Source organism: Esox lucius, chromosome 8, assembly GCF_011004845.1.
Source record: "Esox lucius isolate fEsoLuc1 chromosome 8, fEsoLuc1.pri, whole genome shotgun sequence".
In the NCBI taxonomy this organism is placed as follows: domain Eukaryota; kingdom Metazoa; phylum Chordata; class Actinopteri; order Esociformes; family Esocidae; genus Esox; species Esox lucius.
The window spans coordinates 8,657,606-8,683,884 of NC_047576.1; the positions used below are offsets into that span (position 1 = coordinate 8,657,606).

At 45.1% G+C, this 26,279-nt stretch overlaps 1 protein-coding gene across 2 annotated transcripts in view; it reads left to right on the forward strand.

The window, feature by feature from the left end:
* The window catches only part of LOC105011408 (ephrin-A2), a 112,629-nt gene extending 87,027 nt beyond the window's left edge, over positions 1-25,602 (forward strand). For both annotated transcript variants that reach the window (XM_010871401.3, XM_020048715.2), the window contains exons 2-4: positions 12,221-12,513; positions 18,137-18,202; positions 22,713-25,602. In XM_010871401.3, the coding sequence (XP_010869703.1) occupies positions 12,221-12,513; positions 18,137-18,202; positions 22,713-22,840 (487 nt within the window). In that variant the 3' untranslated portion in view covers positions 22,841-25,602. The remainder of the gene's footprint in view (positions 1-12,220; positions 12,514-18,136; positions 18,203-22,712) is intronic.
* Positions 25,603-26,279: the final 677 nt, after the last annotated feature.

Consider the following 26,279-nt stretch of genomic DNA (forward strand, 5'->3'; position numbering starts at 1 on the left):
TTTTCTTCTTGATGAAATGTTCTTTTGGGCCGGAATGTAATTGTTAAGCATTTATCCTGTTCAAATTCACGTAAGACATCCAAACAGATATTGTATTTCACTGGAACTAAATCATCAAATAAAATAATTTTAAACCTTAATTATGTTTGTACACATTTACACATCTTGTTTTTTATTTATTGGTATATTGTTTAATAAGTCCCAATTTAATTAATGAAATAAAAAAATAATTAATCAATTTAGCCTTCAGGCTTCCAGCTGAAAATCCTAGCTATAAAGTATGTATTTTAAAAAAATAAAATAAAAACTGTTAAACCTGACTAGTAAACACCTAAAATATTGTGATCAGCTACTCTTGTGATCAGTTGGTACAGTGATAGAGTCTTAAGCTCTATAACCTTTGACTTCAAGGTTATTGAAACCCCAGCACCTAAACTCATAAACTCAGGAATATCCCATGTCTGGGAAATATCCAATGTCTGGGGCACCTTATAAGAAGTTTTGCTACTTAATCCCTCTTGTCATCTTAAATAGATGACTGATTCCAGGAGATCCGTAAATTGCATAACCACAAAGGAAGGAGCAAACATATGGGCAGAATGCAGTGGACTGAACAGCTATACCATATAAAAATAATATAATAATACCATATAACCATGATATAATACCATTTAACCATAATATAATAATACCATATAACCATGATATAATACCATTAACCATAATATAATAATACCATATAACCATGATATAATACCATTTAACCATAATATAATAATACCATATAACCATGATATAATACCATTTAACCATAATATAATAATACCATATAACCATGATATAATACCATTTAACCATAATATAATAATACCATATAACCATGATAATATTACCATAAACCAGTAATATACTATAATAATACCATATAACCATAATAGAATAATACCGTTTAAGTATAATATATTAATGCCTTATAACCATAGTTTAATAATAGCATATAGCCATAATATAATTCCATTTAATTATATTATAATTATGCCATATAACCATAATATAATAATAAAATGTTACTGTAATATTATAATGCCAAATAACTAACAATATAGTAAGGCCATATAACATGAAATAAATGGCAGACTTGAACATACAAACACACTGTCGCGGTACAACTACTCTGTGAAAACACTGAGAATACAAACGCACCGTCCCGGTACAACAGCTGTGAGAATACAAACGCACCGTCCCGGTACAACCACTCTGAGAATACACCGAGAATACAAACGCACCGTCCTGGTACAACCACTCTGTGAAAACACAGAGAATACAAACGCACCGTCCCGGTACTACAGCTCTGAGAATACACCGATAATACAAACGCACCGTCCCGGTACAACCACTCTGTGAAAACACAGAGAATACAAACGCACCGTCCCGGTACAACAGCTGTGAGAATACAAACACACTGTCCCGGTACAACAGCTGTGAGAATACACTGAGAAAACAAACGCACCGTCCCGGTACAACCACTCTGTGAAAACACAGAGAATACAAACGCACCGTCCCGGTACAACAGCTGTGAGAATACAAACACACTGTCCCGGTACAACAGCTGTGAGAATACACTGAGAAAACAAACGCACCGTCCCGGTACAACCACTCTGTGAAAACACTGAGAATACAAACGCACCGTCCCGGTACAACCACTCTGTGAAAACACTGAGAATACAAACGCACCGTCCCGGTACAACCACTCTGTGAAAACACTGAGAATACAAACGCACCGTCCCGGTACAACAGCTCTGAGAATACACCAAGAATACAAACGCCCTGTCCCGGTACAACCACTCTGTGAAAACACTGAGAATACAAACGCACCGTCCCGGTACAACAGCTGTGAGAATACAAACGCACCGCCTCGGTACAACAGCTGTGAGAATACAAGCACACTATCCCGGTACAACAGCTGTGAGAATACAAACGCACCGTCCCGGTACAACAGCTGTGAGAATACAAATGCACAGCTCTGAGTGTATCCATTCTATTGATTTACTGATTTGTGTAAACAATCAATAACCATTGTTGAGTGTGAGAGTGTGAGTTGTGTTGTGTCAGTTTTATTCTCAGATTAAAATATTTCCATCAAAACCCATCAAAAGTCCATCGTGATTGCGTTATAGGTGTATTTTTTTTTAGGAGTGTTACAAATATTCTATGTTGTTTCATGTATATTGGTTATTGACTAAGTTTGAATATTTTTTTTTTAACTAGCCAGTTTATGTCAACACTGTTTGAACCTTTTCTGAATCTGGTGTTTATGTTTTTTCTTTGGTATTTTCCTCACAATGTTCTTAAGGCCGGCAATTATTTTGGTTGCAGGTTGTGATTTAGGAATCACACTTTGTCAAACCCTTATCATCTGACCTTCAAGGTGGCAATAGTTTGTAAACTTCAATATAATATCCAGGCTTTACAGAAATACTGGTTGGAAGATCCCTGGAGATGGAAGGGAATCAGCAGTGAATGTGAAATTCTTTTAACCAGGATATCTGTGAATTTTGGGAAAAATCATGTAATTTTGCAAACCTTTTCGAAGTTCCTAATGTGGCCAATCAATAATTTCAGGTGACTATGTTAGAGTAAAGTTAGTCTTAAGTGATGTAATTGTTTGAAACACTATATGCCTAAAATAAGTAACATCAGTGGTGGAAACCAGCTATTAAATAAATTGAGGAAATCGGTTCCCAAAAATGTAACAGAGTCAGCACTCAGGAATTTGTTAATTTAAACACTGTCATCGTTAATTCACCATGACATGATTTTCTGTGAGGTTTTTGGGGGTACTTTTAGTCATTTGATGACAATGAAAGTACCAAACTGATCATGTTTACCTTTTTTTAATCTATATTCAATCATTATCAAATGTTCTTAGTCAAGCTTCGCAACCCTATTTGTTATGCTCTAAATTAATTTCACAGGTAATGTATAATTATCTTCAAAATTCTGTTTCTCAGTTGCGGCTTAAAGTTAACATGTGGTCCGTGCAGCTTCAAGTGCAGTCGTCCTGTTGAAGTACTAAACACGGTAATACAGGAGCTTAACCGGCTGTGTTCCAAAAACCAACACTTCCCCTTTCCCGTAGCATTGAAAGACGTAAACCCCACTTTGTGAGCGAACACAAACCTCCCAGTTGAAACCACCATTGTCTTGGTTGAGCAGCGGTGGGGTGAGTTAGTTTCCCTAACAAGCCACAACAGTAGAACCGGTGGACAGAGCGGGTGGCGGCGGTGAATTAGCGGGAGTGTAATTTATCACGCCTCTGCCAATACCCATCCCCTTTGATCTGCACCCCATCTGCGAGGGATGCGCCCAGCGTTTGGGAAGAGCGCTCACTTTCTTTTTCCAATTATTCCCAAGCGGAGGGGGTATTGATGGAACTCTGTGGGCTAAAGAAGAGCAGGCCTCTGTGGTCTTGAAAGGCATGGATTGCATTTGCCATTTAACTGCTACTTAGCCCTAAATCACCTGTGTTTGGCCTGAAGTGATTCACTGGCAGGTGGGAGATGCGGCTTCTTTCTGTGTGTGTGTGTGTGTGTGTGGGGTTGTCAGCCGTCTCTCTCCTAAGGTGTGTGTGTGCTCAAGCATCTCCAATTAGTCTTCATTCCCCCTCCCTCCCTCCCTCGCTCTTCCAACCCCCCTCCCCCCTCCCCCGGTACAGACCACTCCAGGCTTTTCGATTTGCACAAACTGTCACAGATGCGCTCTTGTTTTTCAGTGTTCAGTGTTGTCGTCGCTGTTTCGGGCAGGGTTTGGGGGATGGAGGGGTGGCGGGTTTTTGTGGAGAAGATAAATAGTTTGCCATCGGATGAAGTGTAATTATTCCTCCCTTGTCTGGGGTGTGAAATAAAATAAGAGGGAACCTGGTTTACTCTCAGCAGATGCCAGCAGGTACGCAGAAGGAGTGTTGTCTCATTTAGTGGCCAAGACTCATTGCTTTCACAGTTATCATGGCAGTGGAGGCGGGAGCTCACCGCGCAAGCAGCGCCAGGGGAAAACAGGAAGAAAGGATTGGAGGAAGGACGAGTAAAGGAGCACTAAGATATCTCCCCTGGTGGCAGTGTGTTGTGTTTTAGGTTTCTGTGATAATTAGGTGTTCTCGCGTTCTCCCGCTTCGGTGTGGCTTTCACTTGACGCTCGTGATGCGATTTCATGAGCGCCCTTTTGAACATGCGCCATAACCTGCTGTAAGACGTCATGGCGACTAATGACGGCCGCGCTAATGGCAAACCGTCGTAACACTGTTGTGAGGAACATTAGTTGACAACGTTTAAATATTTGCTATTTCATGTGTTATTAGAGCTGCAGTATGTTGTAGTGAGCTGTCATAGCATGTTATGATTTACCACAGCTTATTATGACGGCCCCTTTTTTATGCCAGTAATTGGTGTAGCTAGTTGGCTAGCTGTTTGGCTAGCTGCATCACAGTCATTTAGGCCTCTGAGCCTCGGGTACCTCCTCTCTGCACTTTATTAGTGATTTTATATTAGTGTTATGCTAGGAGTTTAACCACATCCAATGCCATTTACCAATATGTTACAGGCCCTGTACCTTCTTGCTACATTAGAGTCACAAGCTCCCCATCATCCATCATCATTGATTCCTCAAGTGTCTTATTGTTGACTCCCGATAAATCTGATTGGAATTGTTTTTCACACATCTACAGTATTTCTACTGTATGGAGTTTCTCTCCTGAAATGAGGTTTCACCGTGTGAGTCGGCACTCTTTTAGAACCGACAGAGACATGGAAATGCAATTAGCGCACGAGGCAGTGAGAGAGAGAGAGGGAGAGAGAGAGAGAGAGAGAGAGGGGAGCTGAGAATAGTGCTCCTTCCTCTCCCAGGCCTTATGCAGCAGAGCATCGTGGGTAAACAAGGACACCATGTTAAGAGAGGGCGGATTGAAACACTGTCTCATGGTTAATTCAAGACATGCTGAAGGTGCAGCACAGTGCACATAATTATAGCCCCCACGCACACACATTATAAACAAACACAACCCAAGCACACACACACGCACACACATTACAAACAAACACAACCCAAACACACACACACAGAGGTACACAGAGACGTTATAATCACGCGGCCCAAACACACACACACACACACAACCATAGAGGTACACAGACATGTTATGAACACACAGCCCAAACACACACACTCATACACAGACCAAATACACACACAGAGAGACACACACAGCCTAAACACAAACACCCTGCCCAATCACACACACACACACACAGTACAAACACACACACATATATATATATGTATATATATATATATATATATATATATATATATATATATATATATATATATGCACACACTCTATACACATACACACACCATCTGTATACACTGTACACATTTGTACATATCCCTGCTGGTCCAGCTATAATCTAACAACAGGGAGGGACACATACAGAGATGTAGAGAGAGAGAGAGAAAGATGTAGAGAGAAAGATGTAGAGAGGTTTGTGGAGGTATTTCCATCTTTCCATACACCTCCGCCCCAGTGTCCTCCCCTCCCTGAAAATCATTCCACTCTTGTTTGTTTGTTTTTGTTTTGCCGCGGTGCTTTTCCTCCACGTTGGCCGAACATCAACTGGAGGTTAAGTTTGTGTAAACGCCTCGATAGGAAAATTGCTCCACGCCGAGTTGAAATAACAGGCAGAAATTACAGAGAGATGCCGGGCAAAAATGGAGTGGGCTTGGGGTGGGGGGGGGTTGTGGGGCGGGGGGGGGGGGGGTGGCTGTCTGTGCGTCTGCCCGACACAAAGAACAATAAACATGTTCCACATGCCGGGAGGCGGGCTCCACATGCAGGCCGGAGGACTAACACTTGGAAATGGCTTCCAGACAGAGGACTCGGCCGGCGCACAAAGGACCATTCTCGGCCACCACCCCCAGTGCCCGCCGCTGCACCAGCTCCTGTCCCAAACTCTTTCCCCGCCCACAGCCCCCGTCATCACCTTCCCGCTGACCCCACCTCCAACCACCAAGCTAATTTAGTTGGAAAAACAGGGAGACCACAGCTACGTGACTTGTCTTAGGACACCCTCGACCAGAATCGCTAATGCAAAAGTGCTTGTGTTGGACGGAAAACGAGTGAGCCTGCTGTAGCTAGATCCTGGGTTGGATATAGTTGCTGTGGCGACAGTACTGCCAGATCATATGGAAAGCGCCTCAGAAGTTCAATTAGCTCTAATTATTATTAATAATATCATAGCCGCGCACCAGGGCTCCAACGTAATGATATGACGTGAGGATGAAAAATGGTATTTCAAACAGTTGTGTCAAGTTATTAAGTCCATTTGTTTGTATAAAGTAAACTTGCCTAGGTCATTGGTTAATTGCAGAGTACATTTCTCTGTTTGCTTTAACTTTGTGTCAACAGTGGAGGGGAGACCGACGGAGGTAAAAAAAAAAAAAAAAGAAAAATAAGATAACACCGGTCTTGGCAACTTCCAGACAATGTATCCCCACATTTGCCAACAGCTACACGACAACGGTTGACTTTTTCTGGGTCCTGAAATTCTAGAACAATTGCCACAAAGCAATTCATGGGAGGTTTGAATGTATGAATGGCTATCAGGCTCCACCAGATCTCGTCCAAGATTTGTGTCGCCATTATAGGGCCACGAAATGTGGCTGTGTGGTGATAGTCTGGATACTTCTGCAAAGAACCCCCCCCCCCCCCATTAATGCCCCCGCCCCGCCCCCCCACCCATGTTCCACTCTGAACCTGACTGTGATTTATTCGGCCCGGCCGGTGGTTTGTCTTGTAAATTGTGTTCCGCAGACAAACAAGCAGCTGGAGTTCTCTGTCAGAGGGTCGAGCGGGTGGCGTGAAGAGCACGTTTTCTCTTTTCTTTTTTGCCATCTGGGTTAACTGTTCTGTGGGGGAGGGAGTGATGGATAAGGGAAAGAATGCTGGGAGGCTGAAGGTCGGTTCTGTACCTTACCCTCTCTTTTTTCATTCTTCACACCTTTCATCCCATTGGTCCAGATGGACAGGAAGTTATGTTACGATTGGTCACATTTTATCTTTCACGATTGACGATGCTGTCACCTGTAAAGGATTCTTTCACAAAGTCATGTTGTGGTTTTTAATGGCACTGTAGTGGCTGATAATGTCTTCTGAGGCATTTTGAAAGTCACAATGGCCATCTTTTATGTATTCTGTGCATTATATCCCTTTAACATGAAACAATCACTGTCAAACAATTAATGTATGGAGCCCCAATTTGCATACCACTGGAAGTAATTTTTAAAGAGATGTGATTGAACTATTATCCCTTTAAGGTGTAAAAGGAGTTATATAATTCATTGTACAGAAGAAAGCATTCTAACTCTTCTACATCCCCCTGAAGACTTAAGAACTCAGAATAGTTTTCTAAATGACCCATGCTTTGGGTGTGTATCGTTAGTTTTGACATATTCCCTTTGCAGACACCTTCTTCCTGCTGCCTGGCCTTCAAAAGCAGACAGTGTAGCAATCATGTTACCCATGAAGTCATAGAGCGGCCCATTTTAACCAGACTGTGCAGTACGGCCTGACGAGACAGTAAATCAAATTGGTCTTCAAAAAAACAATGCAAGAAACCCAGGCCACTTTTAAAGACCAGTCCTCCTAAATCACCCAGTTATAAACACTTTATAATACAATTATAAACATTAGTGCTGATAAATTACACTCATGTGGGGGTTTGTTGGTGGTCAGTTGAACCGGGAGCACTGTTAAACTCTCTGGGAGTCCAGGAACTCACCCAATCTTTTTTCTTTTTCTAAGATATATTGATCAATCACCAACACGTGTTTCTGGTCTTAGAGAAATGGTCTGGGCAGTTAAGAAAATGGCCGCCATGATCGGGGATTGCTTCTCTGAGGGATGTTAGAATGTGGTGAGGACTTGTTGGGGTGTAGAAGGGAAGGGCAGGGCACTAGTCCTGGTTTACCACCCCCCCCCCCCCCCCCCACACCTTCTGACAGGAGTTAACAGTAACCAGGATGTGAAATTTGCTGCTGGTGATGCCAGTAGATCGGGGGAGGGGCTTTGGCAGAACCACTAATCACCACATGTAGGTGACAGTTTAGAGAGAGGCCAGCAGAGACAGGCCGAGTGATTGATTGCATGAGCGCAGATAGCTTGCATGCATTACCTCTCCCTTACACGCAACCCCCCCCCCCGGCCTCCTCCCTATTGATATTTGGGACCAGCCCAACGAGGCTGTCACTAACAACGCGTCACAGAGCTCAGTCATGAACGGCGTGCTGCAGCACCGCTACATAAAAACCTCCCTCCATCTGCGTCCGCACTAACGAGGCCGGTGCTGCTGGAATGACGGGAAGCGGGCTGAAGAATGCTTGGCCGTTATTGATTTATCCAGACATAATGCACTACTTGAATCCCTGAGGCTAAATGGAAGCTCGCAAACGGGAAAGAAAATATGCAGAGGCAATAGAGGCATCCATTTAAGGCCCCCAAACGTGTTTCATGGAAAGAGAATTACAGACCAGAGGTTTGATATCAGCAGCGTGGCCATGGGAGGACTTTTGTAGTCCCTTGATGGTTACCGCGTATTTACCCAGCCTCCTCCTGATAGAACGAGGGGAGTAATACGGAAGAGGGACACGTGCGCTTCTCCGATATCCCCCTTAAAAAAGTAAGGCCATGAAATTCGAGGGGGCAAAGAAGGGGAGTGTGACGGTAAGGAGGAGCCCCACACTGTGCCCCTGTTTCAAACATCAGGTCTGAGGCGGCTGACACACACTTACATAAGCTCTGAAAGGCCAGATGTGAAGTTATTCCTCTCGCTGCTCTCGCATCTGAAACGTGGGGGCCGCGGCGACTTATTCCTTATTAAGATCCCCTCTTTGCGTTGCGGAGAGGGGGAGAAGGAGCAGAGAAGGGGGAGTAGAGGGAAAAGACAGGAGGAGTAGGGGGAGAGGAGAGAAGGAGCAGGGATATGAAAGGAAAAGACAGGCGGGGACGACGGGTGAGAAGAGGAGCCAAGAAGTTTGGGTAGTAGAGGGGTGCTGTGGCGGGGCAGGACGGGGTGGGGGGGGGGGGGGGGGCATGCTCCTAAAACGTGGAGTCCCGGTTGTTGGGTGCAACAGGGTACGATGGCCGGAGAAGAAAGGGGCACACCGGGGGGGGGTTGATCTCTGTTCTGGTGCGATAAGCGCCCGGGGGCAGCAGAGGACGGGTGGTAGGGGGAGCGGGGGGGGGGGGGGGGGGGGGGGCAGGCTAGGTGGCAGAAAGGGGTAGCTGCGTTGGGGGGCCGGGGGGGGGGGCACACATTCACACAGCAGCTGGCCTTGGACCCTTCTGAAACTAATTCCACCCCCCCCAGATTAGCTGTCATCTGATGCCATGCCTGCCTCCAACCCCTCACCCTACCCCTCTGCGCCCTCACTTCGCTGTGAGCCAATGAGCTACTGGCGCTCTTCCACCAACACGGCTGGTGTTTGTGCGGTGGTTTATCGCAACAAGGCACAAAATGGCCTCCCTACCCCGACACCCCGGCCACTGTAAAAGGATTATGGGATCTCACTCGTGGAGAGTCTTGTTCATGGTGCAACTGATAAGCACAAGAATGAGTTGAGGGAGACGTGAGGCGTCCAAGAGGGACTATTTGGTGGTGACTCATTTGGGGGTCGATGTGTGACACACCTCCTCTTGAATTGGCTTTAGAGTTTGTTGTAACTAATTGGAAAACACTGTAGTACAGTTCACTCACCAACACCAGACTTTTAAACACACTTAACTGTTAGATGGTAATTGTTTAGACGGGCAACAAAATGCTGATATTTTTACAACATAATTATTATTTTGATGAAATAGCTCTAAAATAAAAGGCTTTTAAGATCCGATGTGATTTTTAAAAGACTAACCAGTAAAGAAAAAAATTTGAATTGTGAATTGTGCTGGATAAAAGCTACCTGTGTGAAAAGAAAAATGTTTGGGATCATCTCAGAGATTAGAATATGGGATTCTGTTAATTATCTATTGGGATGTGGAACAGACGGTTGGATCCAGTCCCGACATCAGGTCTAGGAACCAGTGTGTCAACAGTTACGACGAGTAGCAAAGCGTTTTGGATCTTCTAAGCCAGAACGCACTATGCAACACTTTCACATTATGCTAGCGAGTGGAAAAGATAAAACCTGGGTCCACTGCAGGGAAGAAGTCGTCACAGTAACAGTGGCATCTGAATGGTTGACAGAAGATCCCTGTACTGTGTGAATGTTTGGAATGGGTTTGAGCCAGTCCAAGGACCAATACAATCCTCTTCTGGGCCCTGATTCGAGCTGTTAGATTCTGTCCACTGTTGATCTGATTCATTAACAATGTCATAACACCCGGAAAGTCAGGGGCGAACTTTGTTATTAAAATGAGTCCTAGATGTTGATCTTCTTTAGGTCTTATATGTTCTCCTGATAGCCAAAAGATAACACAGTCTTTTGTGCCATAACATATAGGAGCTGGTCAGTAATCATATGGCCAACCATTGGTCCAATCATATACTTTTATAGTGTGACATGATGTGACAGGATGTGTAGACAGAATGTATAGACAGAATGTATAGACAGAATGTATAGACAGGATGTGTATACAGGATGTATGAACAGGATGTATGGACAGGATGTATAGACAGGATGTATGGACAGGATGTATGGACAGGATGTATGGACAGGATGTATAGACAGGATGTGTAGACAGGATGTATGGACAGGATGTGTAGACAGGATGTATATACAGGATGTATGGACAGGATGTGTGGACAGGATGTATGGACAGGATGTGTGGACAGTATATATAGAAGGATGTGTGGACAGGATGTATGGACAGGATGTATGGACAGGACGTGTGGACAGGATGTATGGACAGGATGTGTGGACAGGATGTATAGAAGGATGTGTGGACAGGATGTGTGGACAGGATTTGTGGACAGGATGTGTAGACAGGATGTATAAACAGGATGAATGGACAGGATGTATGGACGTGATGTATGGACAGGATGTGTAGACAGGATGTATGGACAGGATGTATGGACAGGATGTATGGACAGGATGTGTAGACAGGATGTGTGGACAGGATGTATGGACAGGATGTGTGGACAGGATGTGTGGACAGGATGTGTGGACAGGATGTGTGGACAGGATGTATGGACAGGATGTGTGGACAGGATTTGTGGACAGGATGTATGGACAGGATGTGTAGACAGGATGTATGGACAGGATGTGTGGACAGGATGTATGGACAGGATGTGTAGACAGGATGTATGGGGCCCATCAGTAATGGGCATCACATGTCCTACCTAGTGTCCTTTGATCAGCTATCAATCAGCGCTTCCATGCCTTAAGTGTTAAGCTTTTCATGCCCATGATCTCACAGAGCCGCTGCGTTTCCTCTGACCCCGTGTGAGGGAGTTAACGGCCGTGGCGGTGATGGAGGTGCGGCTCCCTGTAAACTCACATGCAGGGCCACTCTCTGGGATTCACCAGCTCAGGGTCAGATCTGTGCAGGTGTTCAATTTGTATTGAAATCGCCCCCTGAGCTGCAAACTCATTTGTCCAGAGCTGGGCGAGAGCCAGGGCTCTGTGAAAGAGCTTAATGAAGCTGCTCTCACTCTTCAAACCCCTGTCAATCTCCAGCCACTACTCCTCCTTCTCCTTCCCATCCTCCTCACCCAGCTCCTTAGAGACTTCGCACAAATGCCGCGAGGTGTCCACTAGATTCTGCAGCTGCAAAGTCAGATTCCATGGCCACGGAGTTGGATCACGTCCTTAGATTGGAGCTCCTTGGTATTAGCGGAACCATATGATTATGGTCAGGGTTAAAATTACATGTCAACTGGACACATGGTGGAGAATGCCTGGGATTATGGCTGTCGATCTATAAGCTAGTGACCACCGTGTTATGGGTCTGTGTTTAGTTTTTTTTTTAGGCTATTTTGTGGGCAACTGTGCATTCAGGGTCATTCAGCTGGGTCCATCTGAGGCCAGGAAATGGCCTCATCGGCAGGAAATTTAAAGGCGCTATGTCCCACCTCAACCCGCCAGCGACTGCTTCACCGCTTAAGTCCGTATGACGTGTTTAGTGTTCTGTTTACGTGACCCTCAGTGTTAACGGCCTCCGTGTCGCGTGCAGGTTTCACTACGGGGAGTACACAGTGGAGGTGGCCATCAACGACTACCTGGATATTTACTGCCCCCACTACGAGGACCCGCTGCCCCAGGACCGCATGGAGCGCTACATCCTCTTCATGGTCAACTACGATGGCTACACCACCTGCGACCACCGGATGAAGGGCTTCAAGCGCTGGGAGTGCAACCGGCCCCAGAGCCCCAACGGCCCCCTCAAGTTCTCTGAGAAGTTCCAGCTCTTCACTCCCTTCTCGCTGGGCTTCGAGTTTCGGCCGGGCCACGAGTACTACTATATTTGTGAGTGGAAAAGCGCACGCACACACACACACGCACACTAACACATGTCTCTTAAGTTGAGCTTCCATTTGCAAATGTTTGTTCTTTGCCTGTAGTAACTTATTTGGCTGATCATCAAGAGCTTGCCAATTTGTTGTTTAGTCGGTTGAGGCGTGATAGCGTTAGCAGGTTGCGTTAGCAGGAAATGTGCTCCTCGGCACCTGGATAATGAAATGCTTCTTACCTGATTGGTGACATGGCCCAGGAGCACTGATCTAATTGGTTATTAGCTAAATGCTGCATTCATGTCAGGGCCACCAAACTGTCCTTCCTGGTGATGTAGGAGTCATTAGCCAATATATGTACATCTCAGTTAGACCAAATAGGCAGACACTGTTTGATTCACAACAAAAATGCTTGCGCCCACAAGTATGGGCCAAGGCGCCCCAAGACAAAATATAGTAGAAATGATATACTAACCCCCCACTGACCACATTAAACAGATCACAGCCGTGACCTGTGGAAAATATTCAGTGCTGTGAACGTGTCGCTCTTCAGTCAGTGTCGCTCTTCAGTCAGCTGACTTTCCAGTCCCAATGGAAAGTCAGCTGGATCCTATCTGTTTGTTGTTTTAAGGGGGATTGTATCCCATTTGCTGGAAAGCAGAGGAGGAGTGGGATGCAGCCATAACATCACTTGTGGTCTAATTAATAGCCTTTCCTTTGTGGTTCCCTTTGGCTGCCATGTTTGGTCTTGTGCTAGTGCCAGGGCTAGGCACCCGGACCGTAGAGCAGAGCACAGACTGGACGGTATCAACACCCACCCTGGTGCTCAGGGAGATAACCGTTGAGGCCAGGTAGTTATTGCAAGTAATTCAGTATCTGTGTGTAGCAGCTGATGCCAAATGTTTCCTTGCGCTAATTGATTTGACTAAATGCACAGTAGTTACAAGGCCGGGCCAATGTAATTTAGCATATGCGCTGTTACCAATCACAACCTTCAGTGGTCAAACCAGAGGGGAACCCGGGCAAACCGTTTATCTCCGGCATCTGTTTGACTTCTTCATCCGTATGGTTTTTTTTTTGGCGGCCCTGCCGCCCTTCAGCGTGGCACCCTGGCACGCGTCGTCCCAATGTCAATTTGTCAAATGGCAAGCGAGCCATTAGCCGGGTCCTTACCTTCACAGGGTGAGATCAGTGCAGGACCAGTTACCGGCGCTCTCACGCGGAACGCTTCAGATTATGCTGATTGGTGAAATCATATTTAGCGAAGGGAACCTGATTGGGGTAATTGTGTCCTTCTGGCACCGGACCGCGGTCATTAGGATGTTTTCAGGGTGGTGGGGGGGGGGTGTGCAGCGCTGAAAGGCATTAGCAATGCGGCCCGTTGGATACGGCCACTGTGGCATGCCCTTCAGACAGCCCCGACACTTTGGGAAATGGACGCCCCGCGTTTCTGAGGTCGAGGCGCACACGCTGTGCCCCTTCCTGCGCGGCGGGCTTGTCCCCCTCTGCGGTCCATCTCTGGTGCGGCCCGTCCGTGCGCATGACAGGACAGGGGTGGGTTTGCCAGGGTGCGTCTATCCCTGTCCTGCTAATGGACCTCTGAAAGGGGTCCTTTGGCCTGGTGAGACGGCATCCTGCTGTGTGCAGGCAGCAGAAGGGCTCCGGGCGCCGTGCTGGACGCATTAATGAACCCATTTCAGTTTTTTTATTATTCCTTTTTTCATCTTCCTTCACACTGTTTACAGCCCCCGTCTGTCCTTTCCGAAAAAGAGGAAAAACTTTAGGGCAACTGGAGAAAAGGGTAAACGGAATGAGGTTACCTTCAGTAATGCTCGTTATCTGGTCTGTGATGGGCCTTTGTGTTGCCCTCTCTGTGTGGGCCTTTGTGTGGCTAGAGGGACCCCAGTTACCCCAGAGGAGACCACACCTCCCTGTGACACTAAGGAAATTGAACCCCTAAAAAAGGCAGGACCAAGGCAAACGTTACATCTATGAAGCACATGAAAGGAGATCAGGCGTGATCAGTTTATAGCACAGCGGTATGTATATTCAGCGGCTCATCTTTTTTAGCTGTTCACTGCCATCTGTTGTTGGTAATGTCTAACTTCTTCACAAAGGCCAGATATTATTCTTAGTAATGCTATACAGTACTCATTTTCAACTCGCTCTAGAACGTGATGCAACCCAACCTTTACACACTTTGTCATATTTTACTTTGTAATTTCATTTGATATTGTCAATATTTTTTTCATATTTTTACAGACACTTATATTTCGTATATTACCATTTCTTAAGAACAGTGGTTTGGCTTGTGGGACTATGTGTACTGAATGTATTCTGGAATGACTGCAGTCCTGTGCAGAAGTCTTAGGTACCTGAAAGTCTAACTAAAGTCATTTATTTGGATAATAAGTGTTTATGTGTAAAAAAAAATTATAATATATATTATATTCATGTATTTGTATATTATATATATTTAGTTTTTAATTAGAAAACTACCCAAATAAATAAATGGCCATAGTTCGACTTTCAGGTGCCTAAGACTCTTGCACCAGACTGTATACTTCCATCGCAGGGGGACATGTTGTGACAGTATTTCGACAGCATCCCTGTAGACCCGGCCAGGGCTTTGAACTAACTTGTATTACAAGCAGATTTTTTTTCGTGGAGGGGTGTAAACAGGTATCGGTGCTCAATGAGAAATGTTTGAGCAATCAAAGCCAAAACCCTTTGTTTGTCTAGGCCCAATGTTGCACCCCTAAAAATGAAAATCCCCCGTTTTCCTGCTGAGCACCCCTGTCCCCCCAGCTAAATGGGTATGGAGGCTGTCTCCCCAACATATGGTATATATTTCAATGCTTATTATCCTCTGAGTGATGGAAAGGTATTTAGGTTGAGGCGAAAGAACGTTTAAATGCACCCCCCCCCCAACCAGTGGGGTGTCCCTTGCCTTATTATACTCGGCAGGATGTTGTCACTCCTGGAGAGGAGGACTGGAGGGGGGACAGAGGACTGGGGGGGGGACAGGGGACTGGGGGGGGGCAGGGGACTGGAGGGGGGCAGAGGACTGGGGGGGACAGAGGACTGGGGGGGGACAGAGGAATGGGGGGGCAGGGACTTGGAGGGGGACACAGGACTGGAGGGGGCATAGAGGACTGGGGGGGACAGAGGACTGGGGGGGACAGGGGACTGGAGGGGGACAGAGGACTGAGGGGGGACAGAGGACTGGGGGGGGCAGGGGACTGAGGGGGTGCAGAGGACTGGGGGGAGCAGGGGACTGGAGGGGGACAGAGGACTGGGGGGAGCAGGGGACTGGAGGGGGACAGAGGACTGGGGGGCGGGGGCAGAGGACTGGGGGTGGACAGAGGACTGGCTACAAAAAAAAGAAAAGAGTTCAAAGTTAGCATTCAGTGTGCTGCGATTCTCCCGTCCTGAGCTGTTTTTAATGCACTCCGCCCCACAGCTCCGGCATTGTGCGGCCCTTTGTCCCTGGCAGCAGTCGGGCTGGGAAGCAGTTTGCCCCTCTATTCAGCACCCCCTTTCCCCCCCATCCCTTAGAAAATGGTTTGGCTACTACCAATATTGTAGCTGTCAAGGCCCCTGGGGTTTTAGGGCAAAGGGGATCCTTGAGATGTCGGGGTACGGGGAGTTAGCGGGGTGACCGGGGGCTTAGCTTGGTTATCTGTAAACAAAGGGGCACATCCATCACCCCTGACCCCCCCACACACACGCACACACACACACACACACACCAACCCCCAAATCCTGACAGAGAGTCAGTATTGGCATTCACAGAGCCATATCAGACCCTATTCCTCTGAATTTCTCTACACATACAAACAACACAAACACACCGCTTGTGCACTCAAATGCAAAACCAAATATATCCACAAACACACTCCCACCTTACCCCAACTACACACACACACACCGTACCTCAACCAGACACACACACACACACACCCACGTTACCTCAACCAGACACACACACACACACACACACCCACGTTACCTCAACCAAACACACACACACACCTTACCCCAACCAAACACACACACACACCTTACCCCAACCAGACACACACACACACACACACCTTACCCAAACCAGACACACAAACACACACTTTACCCCAATCAGACACACACACACACGTTACCCCAACCTGACACACACACACACACTTTACCCCAACCAGACACACACACACGTTACCCCAACCAGACACACAAACACACACTTTACCCCAATCAGACACACACACACACCTTACCCCAACCAGACACACACACACATCTTACTCCATCCAGACACACATATTCACACACACTTTTCCCCAACCAGACACACATACACACACCTTACCCGAACCAGACACACACACACACCTTACCCCAACAAGACAAACACACACACCTTACCCCAACCAGACACACACACACCTTACCCAAACCACACACACATACACACACCTTACCCCAACAAGACAAACACACACACATTACCCCAACCAGACACACACACACACACACCTTACCCAAACCAGACACACACACACACACATAAAAAGTCTCAAGTTGGTCTCACATGGTTAGAACATGGAGTGTAAGAGAGAGTAATACATGACAGATCCCTTTTTTCAGTTGGTGTCATGTCATTCTCTGTGGACAAAACATTTTCCTATGTTCTCTATTCTGGGCATAGACTACAGAGCCATTTTTGTAAGACCAGTTACCAAAAATGGTATTGCAAAACAGTGGTTACTTGGGTGTCTGATAGCAAAAAAAAAATGAATTTGGGGGTTTCTGAGTTAAAAGAAGACAATTTGTCACAGAGAATTTTGGAAAGTATTTCATTCCATTCTGGAAAGAACGACTAGACTTTTGACTGAAAAATGCTTTTCCAAGGTTAGGAATGCAGAACTATGCCAGAGTCTCTCTCTCTATATTGCTTGCTGTTGTTTTCTCCCAGTGATGCTATTAGCATATCAGAGGTTGCATCAAGTTGCTTGTTGTTTCTCCGCGCTGAGCCATATGGCGTGTGAGTATGCTGAGATACTTGGACCATGAGGTAGTGGAGTTTTGTTCTTAACACCCAGTCACCCAGTCACAGTAACAGCCTGAAAAGTGATTATCAAGTGAAGTTAACATTTCAGCACATGCAGCACCTGGTCGTCACGGTGATCCAAGCCTCAGCTCTTGGGGAAATGTCAGAGGATCAGGGTCACACAAGGAAACAGAGGTCAAAAACCAAAACTTGACTTCTGGCCCCGAAATTCTTCAACCAAAGATGGCCGCTGTTGTGTTGCCCAGGCTATCGCACACAAAATTGCACCATGCCTCTAAACTGGATTGCTTTTGAATGTGTGGATACATTTTTGCGGGGAGACTGAAAGGGTAGTTACATGACCTCCTTATCACATCGATGGAGTCTGGATCCAATGGGTGTGGGGGATATTTGAATTCTAACACTCTAATGGAGCATACTTACCATCTTACCCAGGCAGCATATAATTTGAGCTATTTTCTTTGAGATTTGACAAGAAAACTGCAGCTAAATATGTTATTCATTAACAAACACATGCTTGTGTGTGTGTGTGTGTCTCTCTCTCTCTCTCTCTCTCTTTCTCTTGTTCCAGCGTCTCCACACCCTAACCTTGTTGGGAAACCCTGCTTGAAGTTGAAAGTCTATGTCAAGCCCACAAGTGAGTATTTTCCTCCCTTTCCAGTCTTTAGGGAATGTCAGAGTAAAATTGCTTACACTTCATTTTGGATACACTGGCCTTTGTTCATAATAAAAACCTATTTCTTCTTTTTAACTTTGCCAATAACTTTGCCATGTTAAGAATGGGTGTAGTCAGCAGAAGAGACACTATGAAGAATTTTATAAAGTTACACTGCCCTCCGTCACACCCAGTGCATATTATATTTCTGTAGAGACATCCATATGTATTAATATCTATAAATAAATGTAAATGTGTTAACTTACTATGCAGATGCTTCAAAGTTTCACAAACCACAGTGCAGTTTTTCATTCAATTTTCACAAGACGCGCCCCAGTATTTTGAGAGTGCTCATCCGTTAAATGTATGAACTCTGGTACTAGTTTTTCACAGGAACACTTCACAGATCTCTCATTGTGGATCCATACCGATCCATGGAAGGCAGGACCGAGCTGGAGGAGAACCCGCGGGTCAGAACCTGCTAGGCCCTCTGCTTGTTGATTGATGAGGCCAGGCCTCTGTTCCATCTCTGTCTTTACTCAGCACACTATCATCCACACCAACGCTGCACTGCTTAGAATCCCAGGCCTTTTGAGCTAAACCACTAGGACTCTGGATCACAACACACACACGCGCGTGCGCGCGCACACATGCAGCAGCGGCTGCCTTCAGGACACAGTCTGGTGGAAATAATTCATCTGACAAGGGCCAGATAACAATCCAAACGATGACCTGCAACTGGTCATCGTTCATCAAAGCCGGGTGCCGTGGTGTCCCGCGGGAATCTGTCGCTGCCGGTTTAGCGTGTCACAGGCTGCAGACCCGGGTACAGGAAGTAAACACAGGGTTTGAAAGTTGACTTAACCTCGGACCAGCTTTGGTGCGAGGTGACATTCTCCACTGCTCTTTAAAATGACAACTTGATGTATTGGAGCTCCTTAGGCTGCACTGTAGCGTTATACACGTACAATGTGCTTACGTTACAAAACCATACGGGTCACTGTGGAGGGAACGGGCGCCCTCGGCCTGTGTATATCATCCTGTTGTACTCTAGACATGCTTTTTTCTGTGCGTTTCTTTTTTGGAGTTGTAAAAAAAAAAAAAAAAAGCTTTTTTTACTGTTAAAGGTATCACGGCGAGAGCAGACATGGCCAGTTAAAGTCTGAAGAAAGAGTTTCCCGCCCTCAGATGTGCGTTCTGTTCCGACTCAGAAGGCATTCATTCAGTTCAAGCTATTTGTACAAAGCCTTTGGAGAAAAGGAAAGGAATTAAACCCCCTTCACAGTTCACACTACTGTGTCAATATTTGGAACAGTGTCACTTGCCAAGTAATATCCCTGAGCTCGGGTTTGGGGATTTTCATTTCAAAGTTTAACCCGACTTGTCGCGTCACTCCATTATCTCTGTGTAATTGCGAATAAACATGTTAGAGATTATCAATTTCACCGGGCAATTATATGTCAATTGAAAGTCATACATTTTGTCTATTATACAACCATTGTTGGTTTCCTTCTGTGTCGTGGCTTATTAAGATTGAAACGTTTTTGTTCTCTTTTTCTCTCTGAGCGGTATGGTGCATTTGCATCATTGAGACGTATTGTTTTAGTATGTAATTAAAAAGTAAACGGTGTAGTATCACAGTAAATATGAATTTCACATTAGCTCAACTTGATGATAGACTGTTCGTCACCCTCAAAGATCTATCAGAAAGTGTACTGATTCAGTTTTCCTTCCTAACTTTAACTGACTCTGACGACTGAGCTAAATGAATTGAAAGACATCTTTTCAACGTATTTTTCAGTGTCCTTTGTTCAGTGGGGAGCCACATCTTGTTAAATCAGTGAAAGTAACAATGGCATATTAGGATTACGCTAGCATATCGAAAGTTACCTTCAACACCTTGGCTCCTGTGCAGCCACTAAGAGTAGATCTCTATCAGGACTTCGAACAGCCCTCTAATTTTGGAATACTGGACTAAACAATAGTAGACTCTTTCCATTCTGCCAAAAGACACGGGGGTTAACCCTCATCTCCCAAATAAGATTAGGATTTTACCTTCGCAGGACAGAAGAAAATAAACAGCCACATACAAGAAACTTAGAGACAGGACTTATGGTAATGGTTTGGGCAGAGCCTGGCGTGAGGCCAAACCAGGTTGTTTTGTATAATAAAGGTTTTTAACAGACAGGTCCCCACATTCTCCACCATACTGCAATTGTAAATATGCACATATATATTTCACAGTCTTCAACCCACACAGGATCTGTCTATGGAAATGCAATTCCCAACTTCTAAGCTAATCCACACCGGAATCCACACGTAAATCTTGATTTAACCATGGAATCCAATAAATGCTTCTTTCCTCTAGCTATTCAAATAGAGAAAGAGTGATACGTATTAGTACAGACAAGTTTTTGTATTACGACAGGGATAGAGTTTGTGTGTGTGTGTGTGCAAACCTCCGTCATTGCACCAAATGGCTTTTGGAGGACTGAAGGCCAAGTGAAATTACTCCTAGTCAATAGTTATGTGGCCTTTTGATGGGGATTTGATGGTGATTGTCATTTCCATGGCAATTTCTTGATGAAAACTCAATTTAAGGAAGAATTTCACTGTTTTATAACTTGATATTAGATTTTTCTTTACACTGAAAGTGATAGAAACTATAATCCAAGATTAACTGTAATCCATGATTCATAACAGACTTTAACTATCTTGAGCCATTTCTATCAACCATGCGACCTTACAGACATATTACTGGCTAACTTCAGCTATTTCAGCTTTCAAAAACAATGTACAAGTAAAGTATCATATGAAAAGGGTGCGGAAGGACACAATGAGATGCCCTAATAATCGTTCATGAGCACTGCTTTCACAACTACTGCCAAAACTCCGGGGTGCGCCTTTAAATAAGCTCTCTGGTTTTGGAGTACCTGAGTAAATATTTAAGAGTAGGTTGTTCCATCCAGCCAAAAGAGGGAAACAGATTTTAGTGCTTTATTCTCTGATAAAAATAAACAGCCACATCCCAGAGAGGAATTATGGCGGTGGTTTGGGAAGAGGCTGGCAAGAGCCAATGCCAGGATGTTTTGTATAATAAAGGATTTTAATAGCAAGGGTCCTCGCGCTCTACACCTAAAATGTGAGAGCATGTTTAAATTTTTTTTATTTTTTGAAATAATACCAAAATCAGCTGAAATCAACTTCATATTTGGTTGTAAGTTACACACAGGTGATTTGGCCATCAGACATTAAATATAACATCCTCACATGAATAAATATCCGTGGACCTTTGGCTAACGGTGCAAGTTGAGGAACCATTAAATATTAAGTGTAAAATAATATAATCTCTCCTTTAATTTGATGGTAAACGTCCTGTTATGAATAATGAACTGAACATATAGGAAGTTAAACAAATAGTGATCAGCCACTGGTTGGCATATGGTTGCATAATGGTTTTAATTTCATTAACAGCATTTCAGAGGTAAGGGAGAGTTTTGAAGCTGAGCTTCACTGGGTGCGGTTGATGTGCTGTGATCTTTTTGTTTGTTCATTGTGATCAATGTATACATCAACAAAAGAGTATTTAACATTATCAACTTGATGTCAGGCGCTTCCTAAACCTGAAACGAGGAATTAGGCCAATGAGAAACTGTAATCAGGGAACAGCCATTAGAAACTTCAACTTATTTCAAAACGATCCAATCAAAAATCCAATCAATGCAAGCAATCAATATTTTAGGACACACTCAGCCTCCCGCCTCAACTCACCTCGAGTCAAACACCAAGACTCAAGTCACTTGTCATACCTTAGGTGTTCCGAAAGGTAATCCATGCACCAGTTTAGTCCCCGCCCACCACTTGATCGGCTGTCACTCTGCCGACGTGACTCGTGCATTCAAGGCGATTCTCCTGACGTGGACCTGTCAGGAACATGAAGTGCTCCTCACTCTGCTCTTGTCAACAGTCAAAGTGAGAGGTGTAAACAACACGGCACTTGTGTGCATGACTATTGACAGAACATATCTGGGTCACGAGAAGAACATAACCAAAGGGCATCGATGTATGCTTTGACCGTGTTTGCCTTTCCCAGTGACTTAAACACAGCCCAGATACACCCAGATACACATAGATTTGCATTGCATTAGATTTCTACCTGTTGGAACAATAACCCCTCTTTCTCTCCCACTCATTCTCTCCTCTCTCTCCCCTCTCCCACTCTGCTCTTCTCTCCCCTCTCCCACTCTGCTCTTCTCTCCCCTCTCTCATTTGTCATTCTACACTCAATTCTTAATTTTGCACTTTGTCGCTCTCCCTCTCTCCTCTCCCTCTCTCCTCTCCCTCTCCTCTCCCTCTCTCCTCTCCCACTCCCCTCTCCCTCTCTCTCCTCTCCCTCTCTCCCTCTCCCCTCTCCCTCTCTCTCCTCTCCCTCTCTCCCTCTCTCTCCTCTCCCTCTCTCCCTCTCTCTCCTCTCCCTCTCTCTCTTTCCCAGATGACTCTGTGTATGAGTCCCCGGAGCCCTTCCTGACAGATGACAGCACCGGTGGCTGTTGCCTGACCGTCCCCTGCTTCTCCCTAATATCGGCCATGTTGCTCGCGCTGCTCCTGTCCTCCTCATAGCACCCCGGGCCCAACGGTCTCACCCGCCTGGAACAGCCCCTCTGCCCCCCCAAGCCCGACCCCACTTCCAGTCTGCTGCCTCGGCCCTCCTTGTAATGGAGAAAGAGAGACACCTCCCCCATCCCCTGTGCCACTTGCCCATCCTCTCTTCATACCAGTCAGCCCCACCCACCGTCCCTAGACAGACGCCATCTGGACACTGTAAAGTCATGCTGCCCCGCCTTCCTCCAACCAGAACTCTGCGTCCTCATGACCGCTGGCCTTTGACCCCCACCACACAACTCATGTCCAGGGGGCGGTTGAGGAGAATGGCCCCGCGGGGCCAGGAAGGAGGCCCTTAAAGACCTAAAGAAAACGGCCTCCCAGCTGCTTAGGATCGCTGGGATGCACGAGAAGTGGGGAGGGGAGGTTTGAACGGAACTGGGGACGGACTTCCCTCCCACACACCTGGGTGGCCATTGGTCGACGTGACCGTTGCCATTGACAGCGACGTCTCTTCTCCACTTAGGAACCCTCTCATGTCATCTTCATCTTTGAGTTTCATCTTTGGGTTTCTATTTTAGTACCTGTGCTTTGATTGCGCTACCCTGTATCCCATCTATACATGGTCATTCCGTGTCAGTGTGGTGTTCCCCAGTGCCCCTGCAGTGATAGATCATAGACGATCCTTCTCTATATCTCTCTTTTTCTCTTTCTATCTTTCTCGCACTCTTTGTCTACATGTCTCTGTGTCACCCTGTCTTCATCTATTTTATTTCTCTTTGTCTTGCTTTCTCTTTCTTCTTGTGTCTCTGTCCAGTCTATAACATCCTGGCAATTTCTAGCAGTAGCAATTCAGAGTAGACAAGGATCTTTTCTGTAAATCTGCCAAAGACGCTTGTTTAACTTTTATACCGGGGAACAGGGGGTGGGACGGTGGTGTCGTAGCTTTCCACCACGGTTGTAAGCGGACACAGAGCTCTTTGTAGACCCTCCGAATCATGCCACGGGGGTCCCATCACGGACAGTGCAGTGTAGATTTTTTTTTACAGAGGATCTTTTTGTCATATGAAGAAAAAAAAGAATGTTACGTAAAAACAAACAAATGAACCGTTTCAAATTGCCTTTTTCCACTGGTGCTGAATTCAGAACGAGCCTCCACGTCTCAAGCTGTGGTGCTGAGTAGAATCCTAGATCCTGTGGTGGCGAAGTGTTTTGTGAATTTCAGGTTTTTGCTTTTCATTTCCTTATCCCTCCCGCCTCTCATCGTCCCCCTTCCCCTCTCCAGCATTCTCCGTCTCTCTCATGCTCCGAATGTTAGTTTTTCACCGCGTGACGTTTTTGCCGTTTGACACACGCCCATTGCTAAGTCTGCTCCCTTTTTTGCCTGAGTGCCAGTACTACAGTTATGGACCACTGGGTTATTCTGACGACTGTAGGCCCGGCATTACAAGGGGAATGGACGACGTGTGCTTGCCATCCACTGTGCAACGATAAGGAACCCAGGCCTACATGTGCACTGAAAGGGGACAGCAATGGAGAGAGATGGGCTCCAAAACACTGCAGTGGGATTTCGGAAACTCAGTAGTACTTCTGCTTCACAAAATAGACTTTTCCATTTTGCGAAAAAACAAGTGGGGGACCGAAGTGTATGAGAATAATGTTGTGGTTTTGTGATAGAACACTGCTCTCTACAGTCCTGACCAAGGTTTGATAGAGAGCTGGCCTAGAACATCTGAAGGAACACAGAAATAAACAACATTTAAAAAAAACAGTTAGCTAAATACAACTTTTATATTTTACTTTATTCCATGTTATTTTTTACTTTACTTTTCAAAAAAGCAGCAGAAATTATTCATATGTGATATGAAATTATAATGTAGACCCTTGAATTACTAGAATGATGATGGTACCAGTCTCTGCAGTCAAACAAGTCTAGAGAAGTCAGACGTTTGCTATTGTTGTTGTTGTTTTCCTGCTTGTATCACAATGCATTCTGGTACTTGTAGTCCTGTAATACTTCTTTTTAAAGGTGAAGAACATGGTGTGGTTTTCAAATCAATTCCTTTTTAGTTTTAAAGTGGATAAAAACATGTTTATGAATTCATATGAAATGTTTTGGCAAAGGAAAGCTACGGGGAAAAAAGGAAAAACACAAATAAAGCTTTTTGTCTATAGCCGAAATATCTCTGGTTTACAGTGTGATTTACATGTGTCTATATTGTCGGCTACAATACAGAGTGATTACATCATCCAAGTATTCATAACTGCTGTTTCAATCAAACATGAGCTCTGCCATTGTTTACAGTGTCTTTACCTAAAGTAAATTGCAATCTGATGTTGATAAGCCGTTTTTGTAGTAAAAAAAAAAATGTCTGCATATATTCATTGAAAAAGATTTGCTGTTTTTTTGGTACATTTTGTTAATGGACGCTTGTCAAATTACATGAAACAGCTCATGCATTTAAGAAATGGAACTTGATAGAGAGCTGGGTTGGTTGAATGTGGCCAAATCTTAGGATCAACCCCGAACATTTTGCCAAATGTCATCAAAATGGATTTGCCACTTCTGACAATTCTCTTCCCTGTGATGCATGATAATGGAAAACATTTTTCAGGCTTAAACCTATTTTAATCAAAGAATGGACTTTCCGACCTGTGCCGATTGACATTTAGTGAGTGTTCATAGGGAAGATGATTTAAGAAATGTATCAATCAGTGTTTGATAATTTCGCAACAAATAAAGCTACCGCTGAAAGTGGCCTCTGATTTTGGCTTCAAAACCTGAGCTTTTCACTCAATTCTGTCCATGTCACTTCATCACTGTTTCCCAAAGAGCTGCTCTGACTGTTCTAAGATTGACTCCTCTATCAATAACATGCTACATCTCGTGAAGTCAACTGTCCTGGAAGAATTAGCTAATTTTCCACCTAATACAACTTCCTTCAGATTATATAAATTCTCCATATTCCCTTAAATTATAACAACCATGTGCTACAATATGCTGAAAGTAAAGAGTGTAGATCATGAAAATTTAGCAGAGACTATACCTCATGCCTTGCAACAGTCTCTTCGACAGGACCCATTTCTATTTTTTTAAGAGGGGATGGTTGGGGGGGGGGGGACTGTAATAGTGGTCGTTAGAAAAGATGGAGGAGTCGTGTTCTGGAAATGGGGTTTGATAGCAGTGAATGCTGCAGGTATCTCATGCCGAGGCAGAAAGTGGTAACCCAGGGAGACTAATAAAGGGGAGAGGGGATAATTGAGGGTCCATTGAGATGGAGGCTATCTGCCATTTCTCTTATTTTCTATATTTACCTCCACACATCACCTATCCTCTGTCGGAGATGAAACTAGGTGTCTGGCTGCTATTTGTTTCCTGAACCCTCCAACCAGCTAATGGTGTTGCTAGAAAACTGACCTAACCGGGGCATTGCATTCTACTCACTACTTCCAATTC